This window comes from Styela clava, chromosome 3 (genome assembly GCF_964204865.1).
Source record: "Styela clava chromosome 3, kaStyClav1.hap1.2, whole genome shotgun sequence".
Lineage (NCBI taxonomy): Eukaryota > Metazoa > Chordata > Ascidiacea > Stolidobranchia > Styelidae > Styela > Styela clava.
The window spans coordinates 17,297,279-17,323,250 of record NC_135252.1 but is presented as its reverse complement, the minus strand read 5'-3'; the positions used below and the strand labels follow the sequence as shown (position 1 = coordinate 17,323,250).

General features: G+C 33.9%; 2 protein-coding genes across 2 annotated transcripts; one reads left to right on the top strand and one right to left on the bottom strand.

Moving 5' to 3' along the window:
• Nucleotides 1–1,241: 1,241 nt before the first annotated feature.
• LOC120342422 (26S proteasome non-ATPase regulatory subunit 2-like) lies at nucleotides 1,242–13,247 on the top strand. Its single transcript, XM_078110871.1, has 20 exons — nucleotides 1,242–1,444; nucleotides 1,859–1,915; nucleotides 2,762–2,926; nucleotides 3,314–3,435; nucleotides 3,658–3,757; nucleotides 4,333–4,469; nucleotides 4,613–4,771; nucleotides 5,462–5,602; nucleotides 5,738–5,802; nucleotides 5,992–6,144; nucleotides 6,525–6,635; nucleotides 7,255–7,378; nucleotides 8,038–8,288; nucleotides 8,746–8,847; nucleotides 9,363–9,664; nucleotides 10,183–10,351; nucleotides 11,336–11,451; nucleotides 11,526–11,631; nucleotides 12,183–12,347; nucleotides 12,920–13,247. Exons 1-20 carry the CDS (start codon nucleotides 1,352–1,354, stop codon nucleotides 13,051–13,053), a joined length of 2,772 nt encoding a protein of 923 aa, XP_077966997.1. The 5' UTR covers nucleotides 1,242–1,351; the 3' UTR covers nucleotides 13,054–13,247.
• Nucleotides 13,248–14,164: 917 nt separating this feature from the next.
• LOC120342683 (prolyl 4-hydroxylase subunit alpha-2-like) lies at nucleotides 14,165–15,949 on the bottom strand. Its single transcript, XM_039411621.2, has one exon. The coding sequence runs from the start codon at nucleotides 15,937–15,939 to the stop codon at nucleotides 14,341–14,343; it is 1,599 nt and encodes a 532-aa protein (XP_039267555.2). The 5' UTR covers nucleotides 15,940–15,949; the 3' UTR covers nucleotides 14,165–14,340.
• Nucleotides 15,950–25,972: the final 10,023 nt, after the last annotated feature.

The window sequence follows — 25,972 nt, the reverse complement described above, 5'->3', positions numbered from 1 at the left end:
CACCCGAAATAGAAAAGCTATTTCTCTCGTTTTCTTGCCGATAGGAGAGAGATCGATGACGTCAGTCAGCTCTTTATCGTCGGCGCCAATGCCACTTCGGGCGATCATATGTATATTTGGCAAGCTCTATGATGTGATTGTGATGTCGTAGTGACGTAATTTTTGGATGGCGTAGTCAGGTGGGGGTTAGGATTGACAGGTGAAAAAATTGATATGCTACGCCTAGTAGAAGTAGGTTAGGTACGAAACTGCACGAGACCCCAGCAATTGACAAGATTACCCAAAAGCAAAAAGTGATCAAGATAATAGAAAATTTCCTTCTGCATTTACTGCCTTGAGATTGACAAAACAAATCTATAGTGAACTAGCAGAAAGCTATTACTGATTAGTAATTAACGAAAAGAGAAGGAAGAGAACTTTGCGTACCCTATTAAAATCAATAGAATTTTCAAAATACTTGAGAATTGTGATGCTAATTCCATTTTGCTTAAAACTGTCAACAATTTTTTTTTCATAACTCCAGCTAGTCAATTAACAGGAAAGCAGAATATCGCAAGTTTTCGAATGAGAAAGTCGTCCACACTGCGAGAGGCATCTCTACATAAAGCAGATTTCCCTATCCCTCATTAAATTTATCACATGTTTTTATTTCTTTCGAGAACTGATTGAGAAACGAGCGCCTACCGTACCTGTTTATGAAACCTATCCAAACCTTAGAAATAACCGAAGTGACAGTCACTTTGGAAATAATCGTACCGAAAGTAAGGCGCGATGCAGCATGGGTGGCACTGGCGCCCGTGGCAACTTTTGTGGCTTCAGTTAGATAGACGTCACATAAAATACTGAAAAATTATACAGGTGATGAAAAAACACGTAACATTTGGGTTGGATCAATTTTGTCATACGTAAATTTTTTTAGAATTTTAGAACATTTTTTTAGAATTTAAAATGCCAAAATTGAATCTCAACTCTATCGCGAACGTGTCGTATTGAACTCCAAAAAATTAATTTATTTATACCCCCGTACATATTCAGTATAATAATAGGCGTGAAAATGTTTATAAATGTCCTCATGGAATTCAAAATTAATTCCAGAATTAGAATGAGAATTTTAAGTCAAAATTCCTTGATTATATGGTCAGAATTTTCTAGGGATCCCAATTTTATGTTAAAACTTTTTTTTACGCCACCATATGATTTGTTTCAAATTTGCTTGTCATGGTTTTGAACGATGACTCATGTTTATTTTCCATGTAATATTCGGAGTTGCTGGTGCTAACACTAGTGCACGATTGTTTGTGCGTTTACTTCAGATAACTGTAGTTGAGTTGAAATAAAGTTTGAAAAACGAATGGCTCCTGTAACCTCTAAAGAAACACCAGCGGAGAAACCTACCAATGAAAAAGACAAAGTAGAAAAGAAAGAGGAAAAAGAACCTGAGTTGGTTAGTCATATTCTAGCCTACCGGTATCTTTTTCAGTTGTAATCTTAATGTCACTGGCTTTCAATATTTTCCTGCTCTTTGAGGCAAGGCTTTTGATAAAGAATATATGGTTATACATTGATCAATGCGCATCTAGAAGAATTTGAGGCTCCTTGGCTCGGCGGTGTGAAATCAGGTTTCTCAAAAATTATATAAATAAGAAATCAAGGATGTAAAAATATTTAGCTAATGAGAAAATTGAAGTTAAAACATCCCCTCCTTTGCACACCTGAACACGGAGAAACGAAACCTCAAGAATGGTTAAAAAATAAATTAGCCTACTTCATCCTTTTTTTATTTCATTATTTTTGCTTTATATAAATTTACACCTTCGGTTGGTTGACTTTTATTAATATAATAACTTTTTTAATCTAGACTGATGAAGACAAACAACTACTGGATGAATTGAATCTATGTGTGGAAAGATTGAAGGTTTGAAGTCTTTTTTAACTGATTGTGTTGTCTGTATGTGTAATGCTGTATGATAAGACAATCCACTTTCACAAGCGTGTGTGTGTGTGCGTGCACACTTTTTCATCGTGAGAACTTGGTATGGTTTGAAGCGTTTGGAATTACCGGCAAGTCAGCATAATATCATCTCGTTGCGTGATAAAATTCTGATGCGCGAATGAGTCGATTTTTTGGTGCAATCTGAGTTATGCGAGAACGGTCCCTTAGTTTGGCAACTTTTTTTTTTGAGTTTTAAATTCGGCCTATTCGCGAGCATATACGATATGTGGACCTATTATGGTTATAATAAGATTTCACTTTTGACTAATGATTTTCTAATCATATCCAATATTCAACACAAGTTACAAGGTATTTCCCATGATTTACGGTAATTATAGTTTGAGGAATAGAAATTGTGTAATACAGTATAATATATTATGTGATGAAGTGCAAGCTTTGTTTTCTAGGATGACCCAAATAACAGAACCAATAAATTTCTTAAATACTTCTATGAAAATGAATAAAAACTTATTTATCACTTGAAATTATGTTTGTGTATGACACTTTAGGATTAAATCATTAAAAAAATCATTAAAAAGGATTAAAACCAAAATTGTCAAAGTGCCAGAAATCTAGGACGCTTCCGAAGTTTTTTTTTAGGGGGGTGGGAAAGGGTTAACTTGTAATTGTTCTCAGATTCAACCCCACTAGACCACAATTATGTAAACAAATGACTACATTGCCTTTTTCGAAGTTTATATTTAAGAATGATTACCTCTGCTGTTGAAAATTATGTACCTATCCTTTTAGTTTCACTTTTTTTTACAGGAAGATGACTCTTCTTTATACCACTCAGCTCTTGAAATTTTACGAACGAAGATTCGTTCATCTACTGCATCATTAACATCTGTACCAAAACCATTAAAATTTCTTCGACCACATTATGGGACTTTGAAAGAAATTTATGAAAAAATTCCAGATGGCAGAAACAAAGTATGTCAGAAAGGATATTTTAAGTGAATCATAGCAGTTGTTGAGATAAATCACATTGAAGAAAAATTGCTCTTATATTATAATGCTGATTGATTTTTTTTTTTTTTCTTTTGGCATCGGAGTCTAAGTCTGGACTTTTGACGGTGATATTAGAAGTCAAAAAGTTTTTGAGAGAATTGAGAAAGCACTAAGTTGACTACGACAAATAAAGAAAATTTGTATTCGCAAAGTTTTTGTCACCAAAACAGATGTTCACAGCTCTGCCTCTGTTTATAACTTTTTAATTTGGAGCAACAACTGGACCATCTCAATCGTACACAAATCAGGCTTCATTGTCTGATTGGAAAATTTCTGTTTGAAATGAAAGTATTTTTACCCCTTTTTCAGAAATTTTGTGCTGACATTGTATCAGTGCTAGGAATGACAATGTCAGAAGAAAGAGAATGCTTAAAATATCGACTCGTTGGTACTCAGGAAGAAATTGGATCTTGGGGACATGAATATGTCAGGTGTGTTCTCGATAAAAAAAAATATTATTTCACTGAAGAATAAATAAAACCTACAGAAATCATTCAGAGATGCAGTTGTAAATTTTAAAGCCTTAATGGCTCTAATCTCAAAATTCATGAAATTAATTGAAATCAATTTTTTTTAATATTTACCAATTGAAGTATACAATACTTTTCAATTAATTTCAGTCCTGTTTATTAATATACTTGTTTATTCATCAGACATTTATCAGGCGAGGTAGCTTCTGAATGGAAGGAGATTATGGATGCAGAAGGGGAACCAGATGCTAAGAAGTTGGATGCACTTGGCAACTTAATAGAGGTGGATTACATTTACAATATTCCAAATTTAATTTTTTGTAAGACTAATTTTTTATGTGATGCTTATTTCATGCCTATCACTCTGAATAAGGCCTTGTATAAGCAGACACTGATATGTAAGAAGCGTTTATTTTTATGATAGCCATGATCCTTTCGATTCACTCTCTACCCAATTCATTACACACATGGTTAGCTCGGAGCAAGGTCCTGAACCCTCCACTTTGAATGGAAGGACTATTGATTGAAGAGTTCCACTATGGCATTGATAAACAGATAACTATATAGGTTTTCAATGCTAGATGGAAATGTAAGGGTCTAAACGGTGACTCTGCGATTGGATACTACTTAAATATAGATTAGCTCAATAGTGTTGTTATCGCAGATTACACATCTCAGGTTCAAATCTCATGACCTCCACCTCACTCAGGGTGTAAATCATAAATTAGGTCGTCAATGCCGGACCAGAGATATTTGTTGTGATATGGCAGTGGCTGCTTGCACAGGGCCTTGTTGGGAGCAAAATGTTTGAATAAGCATCAATTATAAAATTATAATTTCAAATTTGTTTTGTTTCAGGATATTGTTCCCTATAACATGAAGCACAATGGAGAGACGGATGCTTGTGATTTATTGATGGAAATAAACAAACTTGAATTACTTGATAAATTTGTTGAAAAGAGTACTTTTTCGAGAGTTTGTCTTTATCTAACAAGGTAAATTCTGTTGCATTTTCCATAAAATAACAAGACAGCAATGTTCGAATGTATATCACTATGAACACCATAGATCTTTTTAAATTATCATTCGGTTTTCTCAATATCATTCGATGCAACGAAAAAACTTTTTTCTATTTCAGCTGTGTGCCATATACACCCGATCCAGAGAATATAACGTTGTTGAAGACAACTATAAGATTGTTCAGAAATTTTGATCGGTATGCTGAAGCAATGAGACTTGCTTTACAATTGAATGACATGGATGTTATTACTGAACTGTTTCAATCCTGCAAAGATCCGTGAGTGATGTTGTAGATTATCTAAATATATTTTTTCAATCATTTCATAAACATTACAAAAGTGGGTGTAATGGCTTAGTGGTTAAAGCTTTAGATTTAATTATGATACGAGCACACGCAGGCTATGATAAATTGGGTATGCAATGCCAAACTGGAAAGATTCCAGTCCTTCAAAACCTGGCATGGCCAAACTACGGCCCGCGGGCCAATCCGGCTCGTTAAGTAACTCAAACTAAAACCAAATTTTGATGTTTGAGCTAGAGAATAGCTCAAGGAATTTGTCGAGATAATGATTGAATTTGATTTTGGCATGTGGCTTATTGTTTTTTACTTTTTTGCTTTTTGTAACACTGTACATATTGTTTATAAAATGCAACTTTCCACATCACACTAGTCTAGGTGGGCAAAATTTTTGGCCCCCTGGCCACCTTGCCCACCCCTGTTCTAAACTATAGTAGGTCCTTACTTGGCAGTCACTGCTTGTGCAGAGTTTTGTTTAAAGCAGAAGGCATATAAATAATAGATATATGTAGGAGATGAATAGTAACATTTGACATTCTCAACATCTGGAAACTAATTTGAATTTTGTACAAAATTGAAGTCAAATTGGAATTGATTCTCAGTAGAGGCATTGTTTATCCTATATTTTTATTGTCATTATTGATGTGGAATATATCATTTACATTGCAGAATTATGCAGAAACAGTTATCTTTCATTCTTGGGAGGCAACAAGTTTTTCTTGAATTGAACGATGAATTAGATGAAACTGAGGAATTGAATGAAATTATGAGCAACACTCATCTCAATTCCAACTTTCTCACATTAGCAAGGTTTGTATTGTATAACGATATAATGTGAGTTTAACATATTTAGGATCATTATGCTAACTTTTAGGCCAAAGAGCCCACAGATGGCCAATGATTGTATAACTGAACATCAGATCTATTTCTTCACATTTTTTCCAGGGAACTTGACATCATGGATCCTAAAACACCTGACGATATCTACAAAACTCATCTGGAGAACAACAGTGAGAACCAATTAAGTTCTTAGCAGCCAATTTTTTTTTTAATTTTTTTTTGAGATGCTTTTCCAAAGCACCCAAAAATATTTAGTTTATATGCATTTACTCTGTCATGGTCATTCAGCAAAATGTGATGGGTTTTAGCGAGTATCTCTCATTATAACCCTTGTTTGTTAAAAAAAAAATTCACCATAGGACCTGGACTTGGACCATCTGGTTCAAATGTTGATTCAGCACGCATGAACTTGGCTTCATCTTATGTGAATGGACTGGTCAATGCAGGATTTGGTCAAGACAAACTTCTGACTGCTGAAGATAGCAAGTGGATTTATAAGAATAAAGATCATGGTATTGTATTCCAACTCTTAGTTATTGTAAATAATAAAATATATATTAATCATCTCAGATGTAAATTTTTCAAATAGGAAAGATTAAATATTTACTGGTACCAGTGCGACCATGATGCCAGCAGCGACGTTGCTAATACTCAGTTCATCTTTGAGCTTTATGTACTTGAACTTACTCAGTAGATGCTTGTTAGAGGTGAAAGGATTGATACAGATTGAAAATTCAGATGAATCACAATTCACAATCAATGTTTTTCATTAAAATTTTTAATTAATTGGATCGATATTATTCTCAGATATTTTTATCTCTACTTTCAATTATGGAAACCTTTGGAAATGACATTTGTTTTAACAAGTATACTAAAAAGTTACTATCTTTAGGTATGCTTGCTGCTACTGCATCCCTTGGTCTTGTTTTGTTATGGGATGTGGATGGAGGTTTGACTCAAATTGATAAATATTTATACTCATCTGAAGATTATATTAAATCGGGTGAGTTCATTTACATTCCTAGGTAAATATTTTTTGGGTTTCGAAATTATCCTATTTTGGGCATGATTGATTCAACAATGGATATTTATAGTGCAACTGAAATATGGTTGGAGTTGGTCATATTTTTTAAACTCTCTGGAGTAGGAGTTGAAATATTGAATTTGTCAGGGTCCGACTTTTAATGGTTATACTCAAGGTCAAAAAATTTACAGAAGCTCAAAAATAAGTCAAGTTGACTAAACGTTATTAACAGTCTTTGAAGAAAGCTTGCATTTGTAAAGTTTGTATTGTTGATATTCGATTTTCTTGGATGTTCGGAGCTGGAGTCAAAATGTCCTTTGACTTGGACAACTCTGAATCAGAGTCAAAATTGTTTTCAGACAACGATCACATTCGACTTGTTAAATATCCCGACTTTGCAGCTTTAGTTTATGAAATAACTGAGTCTTTTTGGTAAAACTTATAATATGATGCATGAGATTCTGTTCTTTTGTTCCTAAAAACACAAAAATCGATTGTTTCAGTTGTTTTTACGATTTTATCAGCTATTTAATGGACCATATAATTTGATCAGTTTCACCGGAAGTTTTCAAATAAATTTCATGTTGTTTTTGTTCAGGCGCTCTCTTGGCATGTGGAATAGTGAACAGTGGTGTGAGGAATGACTGTGATCCAGCTCTTGCATTGTTATCAGATTATGTTCTTCATAACAGTAATGTCATGAGAGTTGGTTCTATTCTGGGGTAAGTTTACACCTTGTTTATGTGAATACTTAAATAGTAATATATAAGCTAGGTTTGTGTGTGTGAGAAGTACAGGTACAGGGTACAGAAGTACAGGGATCAGCCATGTAATGCTTTTGTTCAAACAAGGCTTTGTACAGGAATTATCTTATACATAAGTGGCTGCTATTTTTGAAGTGCTGTAATTTTTCGGGGTTGCCGTTTCCTGCTCAATTTATTACACCTGAGATGAGGAAGCAGCCGGGTAATATGGCCTCCTCACATCTCTACTCTGAACAAGGCTCTGTATGAGTAGCCACTGATACATATGGAGCTACTGTTTTTGAAGGTCCAACATATTCCAGTTTATTGCACTTTAGTTAGTCAGGGTTAGTGTCTTGGCATGAGGTGTTAACCAAGACGTTTCACCTGCGATGTCGACAGAGTTAAGTTCTACATTGTATCCACCAGGCTGTCTAACATTTGATCATATGCAATGCCATTGTGTATTTTGTGATATTACAAATTTCAAAGTCATAGAAACTAAATTCTTTGACAGCAAGTCTCCTTGTTTTTGCAAGATTAGTACTTATTGGTTGAAAAAGTTACTAACAACATTCAACAAATTTATCATGCATTTCCGTTGAAATTTACATATTTTTTGTTATCATAATTTACAGACTTGGTTTGGCATATGCTGGTTCTAACAGAGAGGACATTATATCACTTCTACTCCCAGTCATGGCCGATTCTAAATCAAACATGGAAGTAGTTGGAATCACAGCTCTTGCTTGTGGCCTTGTATCCGTCGGTTCATGCAACAGTGAAGTAACGTCAGGTCTTCTGCAAACTCTGATTGAAAGACCGGAAAGCGAACTTAAAGATACGTATGCAAGATATATAGCACTTGCCCTGGGACTGGCTGTTCTTGGTATGTGAAATTATATATAGACAAAAAAATGTGATAGTATAAATAAAATGGGAATTGAGTTCTCTGGGCTTACAGGAATGAATTGATCAAAAAAATGTTCTGCCTACATAGTCTATTGCAGCGGTTCCCAACCAGGGAGGGATTTTGTTGTTTTTAGACAGGATACATGTATTCGGTATAATTTTCCTGTTTCATTGTTAAATAATAGTTGGTACTGGGTAATGATTCTTTGAAAATTGAATATTTTTGTATATTTAATATTCGATTGTTTTAAATTGGATTAACTTATGGAAACATGCGCAACTTATGGTATAGTAGAGTAATAGAAATTGATATTTCTAATGCAGAAAATGATAAGGTGCAACTTCAAATATTTACTAAAATGAATAATTTAAAGTATCAAATAGTATGAATATAGTCTTGAATGTAGCTTATTATAATATCTTTTGATTCGCAGGTAAACAAGAAGCAGTTGAAGCCATATTAGCTGCATTGGAAGTTGTTCCTGAACCATTGAAAGGTTTTGCAAGGATATTGGTTGATGTTTGTGCCTATGCTGGTGAGAGAGAGATTTTTTATGACTTTTTAGCACTTTCACTCTGAACAAGGCACTGGATGAATAACACAAATGTACAAATTTACAATATATAGAAAATAATAGTTGGATTGCGAATTGGGTCTTATTCTGAGCAATTATTTGTAATGTTTTTTAGTTTTATGAGAGATTCACGCAAAGCTAGGTCACTCACGCGCACACACTCAGAAGTAAAGGAAAAGACTCATTTATGAGTCACTGACGACTGAAATATCAAGAGATATTGAAACGATATGGATTTACGGTGATACATTACGCATCAACGAATAACGATTGACACAAGACTATGCATTTCAAGTCAATGCTGTAAATAACTTATATAATGATTTGGATGCGTATTAAAATCATTTCGCTAATTTAAGATTAAAATAGTGCATTTGTCAGAAATATTATATTTTTTGGAGAAATTGATATTATGATATCTATTATAAATCAAGCAAAATTTATACTCAGCGTGAAATTATTAAAACTTATTACAGGCACTGGTAATGTATTGAAGATCCAAGAGATGTTGCATATTTGTAGTGAAGTTGTAAATAAAGATGAAGGAAACGAAGAATCATCAGGAGATGCAAAATCCAGTGATAAGAAAGCAGGAGAATCATCATCTAAATCATCCTCATCTTCCTCTAGCAAGAAAGATTCAAAATCTGACGAAAAGAAAAAATCAAAAACTGATTGGGGAATGTCACGTCAAGCAGCTGCAGTTCTCGGCATTGCTCTTGTGGCTATGGGAGAAGAAATTGGTTCTGAAATGGCATTCCGTACCTTTGGACATATGGTTTGTATTTTTAATTACAAGTTTGATTGGTTTCACATTGCATTACCTCTTAACCATGTACAAAATTATGATCAAGCTAACTTGAATTAATAAAGGCTTGCATTTACAGAATAAAAATGCTGACCTATACATTATTATAGTTTATAATCAAATTTAACAGTTTACCCGAGAATTAGCATGGGGCGTATGGAAGTGGCCCACTCCAGGCGCATTCATATATAGCTAGTTAAGGTACATTATTATTCATACTTACATACCATCTGGTGGGAAACCTATGAGAAACTTGGAAGGTTATTCAGCATCATCCGAGGGCCGTGGGTAACCCAGCATCGGTATATGGTGCAATGAAGAATCTTTCTTGATTCACTCCCATTGTAAACGTTCGATGCTTTTTGAAATTGTCTTCAACAGGACCCGAACTCATTTTCCCTCAAGCTTGTTGATTACCAACCTTGCGCGCTTCCACTGCTCATCTGGTCTTAATTCTATACATTATCTTGTTTTAATCTCTATTTCAGTTCCGTTATGGGGAGCCATCAGTACGTCGAACTGTTCCACTTGCTCTATCACTTATCTCTGTGTCTAATCCACAACTACCTGTGCTCGATACCTTGTCGAAGTTCAGTCACGATTCAGATAATGATGTTTCACACAATGCAATATTCGGAATGGGATTAGTTGGAAGTGGTGAGTATAATTACAGCTAAAATTTGTTTCATGTAACATTAGTCAAAGCGCTAGGTACCATCATCTTAAATCAAATACATTACTAATATCGAAGTTTTCAAGGAACAGTTTTCATTATGCATGTGTTGTTGCACTAAGTCAACAGAGATGCCAGTATGTACCAGTTGAACAATTCAGGTGAAATTGTGAACCTGTCAAAGTTATTTTTCTGGTATTTATTTTTCAACGGTTCATGCTCATATGATGCTTAATAACATTTAAGTTCTGGACCACGAAATGCGTGACTGATTCTGTATATTTTGACCTGGTCAATATGACAATTTCATATTACCGTATATACTCGTTTTAACGCCCGTTTGAATACCCGCCCGATATAAATGCTGATTTTTCAGTGGTAGAGAACAATAGGAAATGAGAAGCGCTTTTGTCGCAACGCTGTTGAATTTTAAGCGCCAGTAGATAACACTCACGCCTTAGGCGTCCAAGTACATAACAGATAGCATTGATTACGTAACACCATGGTTCTCAAACTGGGCGTCGCGACGCCCAAGTACGCCGGTTCAATATTGATAGGGCGTCGCAAAACTTTTCTTCTTTTGCGGATTTGTGTCTGTGGTGCGTAGGAAAAGTCAAAATTTTCGTTATTCTCGTTTAAATCATACTTGAGAACTGGAAATAACAATATATTAATTATTGTAACGATCGAAAATAACAAGCCCCCGTGCTTGAATAAGGGCCCGGTTAGCGAGTTGGTTGAAAAAAATATGGGCCCGGGCTACAAAACAAGCAAATACGGTAGTTTAAATTGACAGAGCTTGGAGACTTTGATTTTCACTTCATTTCGTTTTCAAAATCCCAAATAGGCTTATATTATTGTGGACTTATTAAACATGCTTCAATAAATACCAATACTTTGGGGTATATCTGAAATAGTTTTAAACCTCCAGTGTGCTTGTTATCAACTTATGTATTTATTTTTTTCAGGTACTAACAACGCAAGACTTGCACAGATGTTGAGAAATTTAGCTGTTTATTACAGCAAGGATGCCAGTAATCTATTCCTTGTACGGCTGTCACAAGGACTTGTTCATTTGGGCAAGGTACTTTGCATTTTAAATTTTGATTTCATTACTTTGTGAAATGTAGATTTCTGTAATATGTTTTTTATATCTAGGGAACGTTGACACTACAACCGTTCCACAGTGATAGACAACTTCTCAGTCCTGTTGCACTCGGTTCTCTACTCTCTGTCATTATTTCATTCTTGGATGTTAAAAACAGTAAGTACAATTATGTTGTTTTTCCAAGGTTTAATAGTTTGTTTTTATTGCCTGATACGTACAGTTTTGTAAAAACAGATGATTCAGTGGATACAAAAAGAAAATTTTTGCATTTGTAATGTCAAGAGCTTATCACAGCTTCACATCAAACAGGGATATAGAAAAGTTAAAAGTTAGTTTATAGAAAATGAATAGCGAAAGTATATGCGACTAAAAACAAGACCAAAAAACAATGGCTTCGCAGCTTTGCTTCCAACAGGACCTCTTAAAGTCTAAACACAGGCAACGCAATTTGTTACATTTTTGAAAGGAGATGTGAAAACATGGCATTTCCATCTTTAGCACTGGCGTTAGTTCCAGTTTGCTGTTGCACCTACCTATGCCTTTCCTATCCATTGTATATTCAATCAAAACAAGTTCATAATCTCTAAAAGTTATCGAAAGTAAGTACCGGTAATAATTACTATGTAAGATGTCTGATTACATAATAGCTGTTATTGCTTTATCAACTATAAGTGATCTAAAGTTATTCCTCTTCTATAATTTTTCAGTTATTCTTGGGAAGAGTCACTACATGTTATACTCTATTGTTCCCGCAATACAGCCACGAATGCTCGTAACTTTTGATGAAAATCTCCAACCATTACCAGTTAGCGTTCGTGTCGGTCAGGCAGTTGATGTTGTTGGACAAGCTGGAAAACCCAAAACTATAACAGGTATAAAGAAGTGCTTGGTGGAGTTATTTTTAATAATTTGATAGGCTCAATGATTGGCGCATCATGCAAGCATCAGGACAGGCCTGCCATCACAGGCACTTCTGATTACCTTGCGTTGGTTCGAAAGGTTGATAATTATGTGTGTGTGGATGCTGCACTGCTCGCATAATACAAGGGTTCACATGGCTTTCACCATCAACAAGTCAATACATTTGAAACAAACAGTTAAATATTCTTATACTTGCCGTGGACTGGCAACTGAACAAGTCGCTATGGTTTGCCATACGATTAGCCAATCGTCTTTCCTTATATTGTATAAAAGTTCTACTCCCTGCATCTGATTACCCTTTGTGGGTTTGTTATACATTGTTATTGCTGGACATCTCACTGTTGTGTTTAGTATTACTGATGATCAACTGTGTTATATGTGTTTGCTTAGTGCCTTAAATTTATCCACTTTCCACATATGGAAGGATTAACTTGGCTATTCCTATATGCATTTTATCCTCTTTACTTTTATATTGGTCTGTGTCATCATGGTTTTCATTGTTCTAATATGTTTCTCATTGCAGGATTTCAAACACATACAACACCAGTGCTACTTGCTTATGGAGAAAGAGCAGAGCTTGCTACAGAAGAATATCTTCCATTGAATCCAGTGGTTGAAGGTTTCGTCATATTAAGAAAAAATCCAGATTATGAGTGAAAATTAACTTATTTGGACTCGGACAATTTTTTCTACTGAACCTTTTACAAGGATTTAAATATGGATATGGTCGCACGATATAGGATATCTAGTTGTGATCAATGTGTTTCTGGTCTTGTCACCTGTATACTTATGTAAACTATTATTGAGTTTATGTAAAGTTACCTTTTTGGAATCGTAAAAACATTCTCGCATATTGATTCCTGTTTTATTAGGTATCAGTATTGAGTTGTTTGTGCTTGCTGTTTTGTTAAAGGAGCGTTTTAATCGAGATAGCTTGATTGATCTATCAGCGATGCGAAGACCAGAAAATTAAGCAAGGAAAATTTAAAAAAAGCTGTTGTCAACTTTCGATAGATGATGAACAAGTGTACTTGCAGCACTCTTGCTTCTCACGATTGCTGCGACCATGCGCTAGGTACGAGAAATAGCGCCAATCTAGACCTATAGCTTTTGGTAGAGCTTCTATTTGAATGGGCAAATATTCCAGACACTTTCTGTGCGGACCTGAAAATACCAACGCCCTTTCTGTTCACAAACTTTCCACTAGCAGGTACATATGGCATAAATATGCTGAATTGGTTTACCTGCTGTTGATTGTTATATTGAAAAAACTAGAATTTGTTAAAATACAGTGGCCATGTTAGTTTATTCTTTTCAAGTTTGGCAGAGGTTTAATTTCAATAAATTACGCAGAAATACAAACTACGGTATATATATTTGCGTATCAAGACTAAGCCAAAATATTTCAACGATTGTCGATTAGAATGTCTCGAAATAAGGACAAATTGAATTACAAAAATATTTAATCGCATTCCTATCCTCCTATCTTAAAAGTGAAAAAGTCGAAATAAAAATAGTCAAATTGAAAACGAACTAACAGCAACAAACAGTATCAATACATACGTACAGCTCTTACATTGAAAGCAAAAGTCTTAAGGTAGCTGTTCGTCGCATAACTGATTAAAACCGGCGGGTCCGTATTCCTTGTGAAATGATAATTTCTGTACTCCTCGTCTTCTCTGGTCGCTGATTTTGGATTTTCCACACTCGTACCATTGGAGCGCTCAACTGTTTATCAATGATCATGCCGTACCAGCTAGTCCGACAATAAATCGCTATATGATTGAGCAATCTTAACCTAATTCCCCCGCCCGTCATGGGAATTCTATAATATTAAACGCCAAAATAATTTCGTGCCAAGACCGTGGAAATTGTCATAGCAAAGTTTATTTTGAGTACGTCAGTTATGGTAGTACCCTAGGCCTAATGAGATAGTCATACGAGTTAATAAAAGCGCATTTTGTGTGTATTTTCCGGGCAAATCCGTGATTCGCACAAACTACATGTTGAAATTGCCTTTTCCCGAACCCACAAATTTATAATCCATTTATCTCCTGTCATCACCGGGCAGCCAGAATGAAGACTATCACGATCGATTGTTCCGTTCGTCAACAAATTGAACCAAAGGATTGCACTTCCCTTTATTGGTTTTGCGACAATTCTCAGATTTGGAAACACAGTATTCCCTCCTTGATCTACGTCGGAAAGATACATCAGTAAAGTCGCTATTCGATCACCCTTGTTTTCAAAATTCTTTCCTTCCTTTGCTTTTATACCGAATGCGTCCATGTGTAAATCGTAGTGACCTCCCACGCCATAATTAGATATTGATAACTCTTCGACGTAACGAGAATCAAACTTTGTAACATCGGCTACCCTTCTGTTTATCTTTGCCACAATTTCGAAACGTTTTTCCTCCAGAAAAACTGTTTTTGTAACTCTGCTGTCGCTCTCTCTTCCCCCGCTTTCGCCGTTACTGACTTTTGCTCGATACATCAGAGGCGAAGATACTTTTTTCAATATCTCGATCTCATCGTCACTTATGAAATTGTACAAGCGGGCCACGAACGGCTTTTCACTTTCAATCTCTACTTTAACTGGACGAAACAACAAGCGTGGATTTCTGTTTCCGTCCCACAAATAACATCGTAATGGCGGTCCCTGAATTCTGGTCAGTGGTTTCTTCCCTTGGCAAAGTTGTTCCAAAAGACTGTGATTTTTTAAAGGTTTTTCATGGGCATACTTTTCAAGGACACCGTAAAAGTTACCAAGAAATGGCGCCAACTTTTGTTGTTCTGCTTGCGCCATAACATGTCGATAAAAATCTGCCATTTCAATAAAATCCGGGGCAAATCTGGCAATCTCTCGCAATGTTTCATACGCCATAGGTAAGTTACCGTGTGCATACACGCATCTAGCTAACAGATATAATACTTTTTCGGCGTTTATGGAGTTGTCACCATTTCTCATTTTATTCAAGGCAGTTTCTTGCCACTCCGCACAAATTTGAGACTGGTTATTCGCCAAAGCAACATCACCGATGTCATAACAGTCTCCCGCAGAAAGTGAAATTCCAGAAACAGATTTCCCAATTATCCCAAGAGCCATATCATGTGCAGAGATACCGTAAATTAACTGAATACGAATTAATCCGCTAATCGATCCAAAGACATCAAGAGAAGTTGGTAACGTAGGACGGTTGCGGTCAATTGTCCATAAAAATTTCTCAGATGCGTTTCTATCGCTCACAGCGCTTCTTACTCCTTCCCAAACGTATGCTAACCGCTTCATAAGTGCGTACTGATTAATTGGATTTTCCATACATGCTCTGACATTACTTGCAGAACTACATGAAGTAGTGTTCATGATTTTCAATGCCTCTTCCAGATAATTCAGTCTTGAATTTTCATAAGTGATGTAATCGCTCAGAGATTTCAGGAGGTCAACTTCTTTTCCTAACAGCTTTTCCATGTGGGAAAATGAAGAAAACCATTCTCCGCGTATTGGCATAGAAAATATAATGATGACTAAAAATGCCTTCATTTTTAATTCAACTGAAAATATGTTAAAATGTTCAAGAAGTTATAGGATACTTGAATCGCTATTGTCACGAAAGAATATGGTCTTGTTAAAGGGAGGATTTTATTAAAATTTTAGCATCTCCCAAGTGTAACATAAACGGTACGAAGTAAAGTGCTTCGAAAATAAATATATAATAAAAGTATTGTAAGGCACAGCATTTTCCAATGTGATTTCCACGAAAAAAAAACAGTCGAATCTCTTAATTCTATAGTTTAGGCAAGTCATCAGAATTTTTTCGTCAAGCAAATACATAAATCAATACATAGTTTTTTAGGTTCCATTACATTTGAACCCACGTTCATTTGAACCCATGACAATTGCACCTGTATGCTATTGCACCTATGGAATTTTTTTTGTTTCACGGATAGTTAAACCCATACTAACCCTAACCCATGGGTTTTAGCACCCGCATATAGATTGAACCCGTGGATATACGCATGAGTTCAAATGTACATGGGTTCAAATGTACGGTCACCAGTTTTTCATGGTAGAACTTAGCTTAATTTGCAAATGTTGATATTTATTGGTTTACTTTATCAAATCCATCACGACTGGCAGAGTTTCAGTTGGTCCGCTTCAGAAATGATGCGACAAATGTAAGCCTCAAAATCACACCCGAAAATAGTTGGTCAGAGCCACGGCATAGCAGAGTTAAGACCATATAAATGAGCGGACTACTCACATTTTGGATCCAAACGGCAACATAGAAATCAGATTTTTAGATTCGAATGTTTTATTAGACCAAACTAATAAACAGTATGTTGCAGCATAAACTAAGCTAGATTATTTATTCTAACGAAGTAGTACAGTACCGGCACGTACACATTCGCGGCTGGGTGAATGGGAACAACCTATTCAGAACGTGACAGTGGAAATTGAATTTTTCAAAAAAGGATAGGACTATTCTAGCTATTGCAGAACTTTTATTTCACAATCCACTTTGATGTGCTCTGCTGTACTACATTGGATATTTTTTCATAGGCAGAAAACGAAACCTCAATTTTAAACTCAAGCCTGTTATGCAAATTCCAACGTGGCTCATACACTACGGAGGTAACCGTAAGAACATTTGTTTGTGATATCACAATACCAGTAATACTTTTATAATGGTCATAAGACATGAATGTAAGCTTTGAAAGAATAGTAGGTAAAATTTAGTTTTGACCAAGCTAAAAAAGGACTTTTTATATACAACCTAATATAAAACTGTATTCATTGCTTGCATAAGACATTCGTTTACACAGCAATACTGCAAAAGTCAAGGAATAATAAAAAAAAAAAGTTATTTCATAATTTAAGCCAGCAGAACCTGGCAACAATTAAGATTTTGCGATCTTTCATGGGATGTCTGTGTGAGACCACTGTGAAGCTAGCAGCACTTTCAGCCAGAATATTTTTACACATTGAATATAGGTTCCACGCGCATATAGTGTTCACTTATAGGTAAATATGAAAATTGAAAATGCTGATCAAAATATAATATTGTCACGAAAATAGATGAAAAATCTTTAAACTGAATGAATACATTAAATTTAACAAGAAAATAGTGTTCAAAAAAAGACTAACTAAGCGAAAAATGAATTTTCAGGTATTCCGCAAATACAAAGTTTCGAAAAATTATCCTTTTCGGAACCTCGATTCCTCGAAAACCGCCAATAAAGGCAGCACCACGACACATTTGGAGAAAAGCAGATACCATATAAATTCAATTTTTCTATAACAGAACAGTAGCAGTACGTTTTGGCTTGACCATATATATTACCAAACATATCATGTAATCTAAATTTTAATAACGGCATGGACGTAACAAATTTAAAATTGATTTTGTATTTCAACTAAATTTGCTAGATAATGGATAAAATATCATTTTCTTTTTGTCACACATTAATACTGTACATCTTTTAAACTTGGAATACGTTGCGGGAAGTATAAAACAGCAAAAAATCATTTGCGACTCCTAGTGGATTCTGTCCTGGATTACAAAAAATTATCGTTTTTAAAATGGCGATTTTTCGAAAACCGCCAATAAAGGCAGCACTACGACATATTCGGATAAAAGCACATACATTATAGATTCGATTTTATTATGCCAGAACAGTAGCAGCACGTTTTGACTTGGCCATATATAATACCAAAAATAGCGTATATTCCTCGATTTTTAAAACAAAGGTACGTAACATATTAAAAAAGGGTTTGTATTTCAACTAAAGTTGCAGGATAATTGATCAAATATCTTTTTCTCTTTGTCTCACATCAATACTGTACGTCTATTAAAGTTAGAATAAGTTTCAGAAAGTATAAAGTAATAATAAAAATTTTGCGCACCCCCTTGAATTAGTTTGAGAATTTCGAAAATTAACGTTTTTGGATTAGTGATTTCTCAAAAACCGCCAATAAAGGCAGCATCACGACACATTCAGAGAAAAGCACATACCTTATAGATTCAATTTTATTATGTCAGAACGGTAGCAGAACGTTTTGACTTTGCCATATATAATACCAAACATAGCGTATACTCTTCAATTTTATGAACAATGTGGACGAAACAAATTTAAAAAGGAATTGTATGTCAACTAAATTTGCTGAACAATTGATAAAATATATATTTTTCTCTTTGTCACACATTAATACTGTACGTCTATTAAACTTAGAATGAGTTGCAGAAGAAAAGTATAAAATACCAAAAAAATATTTTACGCCCTCTCGTGGATTCTTTTCAAAATTTCGAAAAATTATCGATTTTGGAAGGGGAATTTCTCGAAAACCGCCAATAAAGGCAGCACTACGACACATTCGGAAAAAGTATATACCCTATAGATTTGATTTCACTGTAACAAAACAGTGGCAGCATGTTTTGACTCGGCTACATATAATACCAAAATAGCGTGTATTCTCAGTTTTATAAACATTGTCGACGTAACAAATTTAATAGGGATTTGTATTTCAACTGAAGCTGCTGGAAAATTGATCAAATATATTTTTCTCTTTGTCACAAATGAATACTGTACGTTTATTAAACTAAGAATTAATTGGGAAAGTTTAAAATAAAAAAAAAAAACATTTTACGCTCTCTATAATGGGTTCTTTTCTGAATTCCGAAAAATAATCGTTTTTGAAAGGGCGATTTCTCGAAAACCGCCAATAAAGGCAGCACTACGACACATTCGGAGTAAAGCAGATACCTTATAGATTTGATTTCATTATGTCAGAACAGTAGCAGCACGTTTTGACTTGGTCAAATATAATACCAAACATAGCGTGTATTTAAACTGTTATAAACAATGCAGACGTAACATATTTAAAAACGGTTTGATATTTCAACTAAATTTTCTAGATAATTTATCAAACATCTTTTTCTCTTGGACATACATATATACTATTCGTTCAATAAACTTGGAATAAGTTACGGAAAGTATAAAATACCAAAAAGCATTTTACGTCCTCTTGTGGATTATTTTCAAAATTTCAAAAAATTATCGTTTTTGAAAAGGCGATTTCTCAAAAACCGCCAATAAAGGCATCACTACGACACATTCGGAGTAAAGCAGATACCTTATAGATTTGATTTAATTATGTCAGAACAGTAGCAGCACGTTTTGACTTGGTCATATATAATACCAAACATAGCGTGTATTTAAACTTTTATAAAAAATGCAGACGTAACATATTTAAAAACGGTTTGATATTTCAACTAAATTTTCTAGATAATTTATCAAACATCTTTTTCTCTTGGACATATATATATACTATTCGTTCATTAAACTTGGAAAAAGGTTGCGGAAAGTATAAAATACCAAAAAGCATTTTACGTCCTCTTGTGGATTACTTTCAAAATTCCAAAAAATTATGGTAATTGAAATGGCGATTTCTCGAAAACCGCCAATAAAGGCAGCACTTCGACACATTCGGAGTAAAGCAGATACCTAATAGATTTGATTTTATTATGTCAGAACAGTAGCAGCACGTTTTGACTCGGCCATATATAATACCAAACATAGCGTGTATTCAAACTTTTATAAACAATGCAGTCGTAAAATATTTAAAAACGGTTTGGTATTTCAAATAAATTTCCTAGATAATTTATCAAACATCTTTTTCTCTTGGACATACATATACACTATACGTTCATTAAACTTGGAATAAGTTGCGGAAAGTATAAAATACCAAAAAGCATTTTACGTCCTTTTGTGGATTATTTTCAAAATTTCAAAAAATTATCGTTATTGAAATAGCGATTTCTCGAAAACCGCCAATAAAGGCAGCATTACGACACATTTGGAGAAAAGCAGATACCTTATAGATTCTATTTTAATATGGTCAGAACAGTAGCAGCACGTTTTGACTTGGCCATATATAATTCCAAACATAGCGTATATTTTCAATTTTGTTAAAAAATGTAGATGTGACATATTTAAAAACGGTTTGGTATTTCAACTAAATTTACTGGAAAATTCATCAAATACTTTCTTCTCTTGGGTATACAACAAAACTGTACGTTCATTAAACTTGGAATTAGTGTGCAAATCTTAAAATGTCAAAAAATGATTTGACGCTCCTTGTGGATCCTTTTCGGAATTTCGAAAAATTATCGTTTTTGAAAGGGCGATTTCTCAAAAACCGCCAATAAAGGCAGCACTACGACACATTCGGAGTAAAGCAGATACGTTATAGATTTGATTTCATTATGTCAGAACAGTAGCAGCACGTTTTGACTTGGCCATATATAATATCAAACATAGCGTATAATTTTCAATTTTATCAACTATGTAGATGTAACATATTTAAAAACGGTTAGGTATTTCAACTTAATTTACTGGATAATTCATCAAACACTTTTCTCTCTTGGTCATACATCAAAACTGTATGTTCATTAAACTTGGAATAAGACGGCGAATCCTAAAATAACATAAAATGATTTGACGCCCTCTTGTGGATTTTTGCCGAAGTTTTTAAAAAAATATCGTTTTTGAAAGGGCGATTTCTCAAAAACCGCCAATAAAGGCAACACTACGACACATTCGGAGTAAAGCAGATACGTTATAGATTTGATTTCATTATGTCAGAACAGTAGCAGCACGTTTTAACTTGGCCATATATAATACCAAACATAGCGTGTATTCAAACTTTTATAAACAATGCAGACGTAACATATTTAAAAACGGTTTGGTATTTCAAATAAATTTCCTAGATAATTTATCGAACATCTTTTTCTCTTTGACATACATATATACTATACGTTCATTAAACTTGGAATAAGTTGCGGAAAGTATAAAATACCAAAAAGCATTTTACGTCCTCTTGTGGATTATTTTCAAAATTTCAAAAAATTATCGTTATTGAAATAGCGATTTCTCGGAAACCGCCAATAAAGGCAGCATTACGACACATTTGGAGAGAAGCAGATACCTTATAGATTCGATTTTAATAAGTCAGAACAGTAGCAGCACGTTTTGACTTGGCCATATATAATTCCAAACATAGCGTATATTTTCAATTTTATTAAAAAATGTAGATGTGACATATTTAAAAACGGTTTGGTATTTCAACTAAATTTACTGGAAAATTCATCAAATACTTTCTTCTCTTGGGTTTACAACAAAACTGTACGTTCATTAAACTTGGAATTAGTGTGCAAATCTTAAAATGCCAAAAATGATTTGACGCCCTCTTGTGGATTCTTTTCGGAATTTCGAAAAATTATCGTTTTTGAAAGCGCGATTTCTCAAAAACCGCCAATAAAGGCAGCACTACGACACATTCGGAGTGAAGCAGATACCTTATAGATTTGATTTCATTATGTCAGAACAGTAGCAGCACGTTTTGACTTGGCCATATATAATTTTATCAACTATGTAGATGTAACATATTTAAAAACGGTTAGGTATTTCAACTTAATTTACTGGATAATTCACCAAACACTTTTCTCTCTTGGTCATACATCAAAACTGTATGTTCATTAAACTTGGAATAAGACGGCGAATCCTAAAATAACAAAAAATGATTTGACGCTCTCTTGTGGTGTTTTTTTGAAGTTTTGAAAAAATATCGTTTTTAAAAGGGCGATTTCTCAAAAACCGCCAATAAAGGCAGCACTACGACACATTCGGAGAAAAGAAAATACCATATAGATTTCATTTCATTATGTCAGAACAACAGCAGCACGTTTTTACTTGGCCATATATAATACCAAATATAACGTGTATTTACAATTTTATAAACAATGTACACGTAACATATTGTAAAAAGATGTTGTATTTTAACTAAATTTACTGGATAATTCATCAAACATCTTTTTTTTTTGGTCGTACACCAATAATGAACGTTCATTAAACTTGGAATAAGTTGCAAATTGTATAAAACAACAAAAAAATGACTTACGCCCCATAGTAATTTTGTTCAATATCTCGAACATACCGTTTTTGGAGTGGCGATTTCCACAAAACCGCCAATAAAGGCAGCACTACGACACATTCGAAGAAAAGCAGATACTCCATAGATTTTGTTGAAATACCAAACCATTTTTAAATATGTTACGTCTGCATTGTTTATAAAAGTTTGAATACACGCTATGTTTGGTATTATATATGGCGAAGTCAAAACGTGCTGCTACTGTTCTGACATAATGAAATCAAATCTATAAGGTATCTGCTTTACTCCGAATGTGTCGTAGTGCTGCCTTTATTGGCGGTTTTTGAAAAATCGCTATTTCAAAAACGATAATTTTTCGAAATTCTGAAAAGCATCCACAAGAGGGCGTCAAATCATTTTTGGCATTTTAAGATTTGCACACTAATTCCAAGTTTAATGAACGTACAGTTTTGTTGTATACCCAAGTAAAGAAAGTATTTGATGAATTTTCCAGTAAAATTTAGTTGAAATACCAAACCCTTTTTAAATATGTCACATCTACATTTTTTAATAAAATTGAAAATATACGCTATGTTTGGAATTATATATGGCCTAGTCAAAACGTGCTGCTCCTGTTTTGACATATTAAAATCGAATCTATAAGGTATCTGCTTCTCTCCAAATGTGTCGTAATGCTGCCTTTATTTGCGGTTTCCGAGAAATCGCTATTTCAATTACGATAATTTTTTGAAATTTTGAAAATAATCCACAAAAGGACGTAAAATGCTTTTTGGTATTTTATACTTTCCGCAACTTATTCCAAGTTTAATGAACGTATAGTATATATGTATGTCCAAGAGAAAAAGATGTTTGATAAATTATCTAGGAAATTTATTTGAAATATCAAACCGTTTTAAAATATGTTACGTCTGCATTTTTTATAAAAGTTTAAATACACGCTATGTTTGGTATTATATATGACCAAGTCAAAACGTGCTGCTACTGTTCTGAAATAATGAAATCAAATCTATAAGGTATCTGCTTTACTCCGAATGTGTCGTAGTGATGCCTTTATTGGCGGTTTTTGAGAAATCGCCTTTTCAAAAACGATAATTTTTTGAAATTTTGAAAATAATCCACAAGAGGACGTAAAATGCTTTTTAGTATTTTATACTTTCCGTAACTTATTCCAAGTTTATTGAACGAATAGTATATATGTATGTCAAAGAGAAAAAGATGTTTGATAAATTATCTAGAAAATTTAGTTGAAATATCAAACCGTTTTAAAATATGTTACGTCTGCATTTTTTATAAAAGTTTAAATACACGCTATGTTTGGTATTATATATGACCAAGTCAAAACGTGCTGCTACTGTTCTGACATAATGAAATCAAATCTATAAGGTATCTGCTTTACTCCGAATGTGTCGTAGTGATGCCTTTATTGGCGGTTTTTGAGAAATCGCCTTTTCAAAAACGATAATTTTTCGAAATTCCGAAAATAATCCACAAGAGGGCGTCAAATCATTTTTTGGCATTTTAGGATTTGCACAATAATTCCAAGTTTAATGAACATACAGTTTTGATGTATGACCAAGAGAGAAAAGTGTTTGATGAATTATCCAGTAAATTAAGTTGAAATACCTAACCTTTTTCAAATATGTTACATATACATGGTTGATAAAATTAAAAATTATACGCTATGTTTGGTATTATATATGGCCAACTCAAAACGTGCTGCTACTGTTCTGACTTATTAAAATCGAATCTATAAGGTATCTGCTTCTCTCCAAATGTGTCGTAGTGCTGCCTTTATTGGCGGTTTCCGAGAAATCGCTATTTCAATTACGTTAATTTTTTGAAATTTTGAAAAAAATCCACAAGAGGACGTAAATTGCTTTTTGGTATTTTATACTTTCCGCAACTTATTCCAAGTTTAATGAACGTATAGTATATATGTATGTCCAAGAGAAAAATATGTTTGATAAATTATTTAGGAAATTTATTTGAAATACCAAACCGTTTTTAAATATGTTACGTCTGCATTGTTTATAAAAGTTTGAATACACGCTATGTTTGGTATTATATATGGCCAAGTCAAAACGTGCTGCTACTGTTCTGACATAATAAAATAAAATCTATAAGGTATCTGCTTTACTCCGAATGTGTCGTAGTGATGCCTTTATTGGCGGTTTTTGAGAAATCGCCTTTTCTAAAACGATAATTTTTCGAAATTCCGAAAATAATCCACAAGAGGGCTTCAAATCATTTTTTGGCATTTTAGGATTTGCACAATAATTCCAAGTTTAATGAACATACTGTTTTGATGTATGACCAAGAGAGAAAAGTGTTTGATGAATTATCCAGTAAATTAAGTTGAAATACCTAACCGTTTTTAAATATGTTACATATACATGGTTGATAAAATTAAAAATTATACGCTATGTTTGGTATTATATATGACCAACTCAAAACGTGCTGCTACTGTTCTGACTTATTAAAATCGAATCTATAAGGTATCTGCTTCTCTCCAAATGTGTCGTAGTGCTGCCTTTATTGGCGGTTTTTGAGAAATCGCTATTTCAATTACGATAATTTTTTAAAATTTTGAAAAATATCCACAAGAGGACGTAAAATGCTTTTTGGTATTTTATACTTTCCGCAACTTATTCCAAGTTTAATGAACGTATAGTATATATGTATGTCCAAAAGAAAAAGATGTTTGATAAATTATCTAGGAAATTTATTTGAAATACTAAACCGTTTTTAAATTTGTTACGTCTGCATTGTTTATAAAAGTTTGAATACACGCTATGTTTGGTATTATATATGGCCAAGTCAAAACGTGCTGCTACTGTTCTGGCATAATAAAATCAAATCTATTAGGTATCTGCTTTACTCCGAATGTGTCGTAGTGCTGCCTTTATTGGCGGTTTTTGAGAAATCGCCCTTTTCAAAAACGATAATTTTTCGAAATTCCGAAAAGGATCCACAAGAGGGCGTAAAATCATTTTTTGGCATTTTAACATTTGCACACTAATTCCAAGTTTAATAAACGTACAGTTTTGTTGTATACCCAAGAGAAGAAAGTATTTGATGAATTTTCCAGTAAATTTAGTTGAAATACCAAACCGTTTTTAAATATGTCACATCTACATTTTTTCAATGAAATTAAAAATATACGCTATGTTTGGAATTATATTTGGCCAAGTCAAAACGTGCTGCTACTGTTCTGACATATTAAAATCGAATCTATAGGGTATCTGCTTTTCTTCGAATGTGTCGTAGTGCTGCCTTTATTGGCGGTTTTTGAGAAATTGCCGTTTCGAAAACGATAACTTTGTGAAATTTATCAAAGAATCCACAAGAGGGCGTCAAATCATTTTTTGGCATTTTAACATTTGCACACTAATTCCAAGTTTAATAAACGTACAGTTTTGTTGTATACCCAAGAGAAGAAAGTATTTGATGAATTTTCCAGTAAATTTAGTTGAAATACCAAACTGTTTTTAAATATGTCACATCTACATTTTTTCAATGAAATTAAAAATATACGCTATGTTTGGAATTATATTTGGCCAAGTCAAAACGTGCTGCTACTGTTCTGACATATTAAAATTGAATCTATAGGGTATCTGCTTTTCTT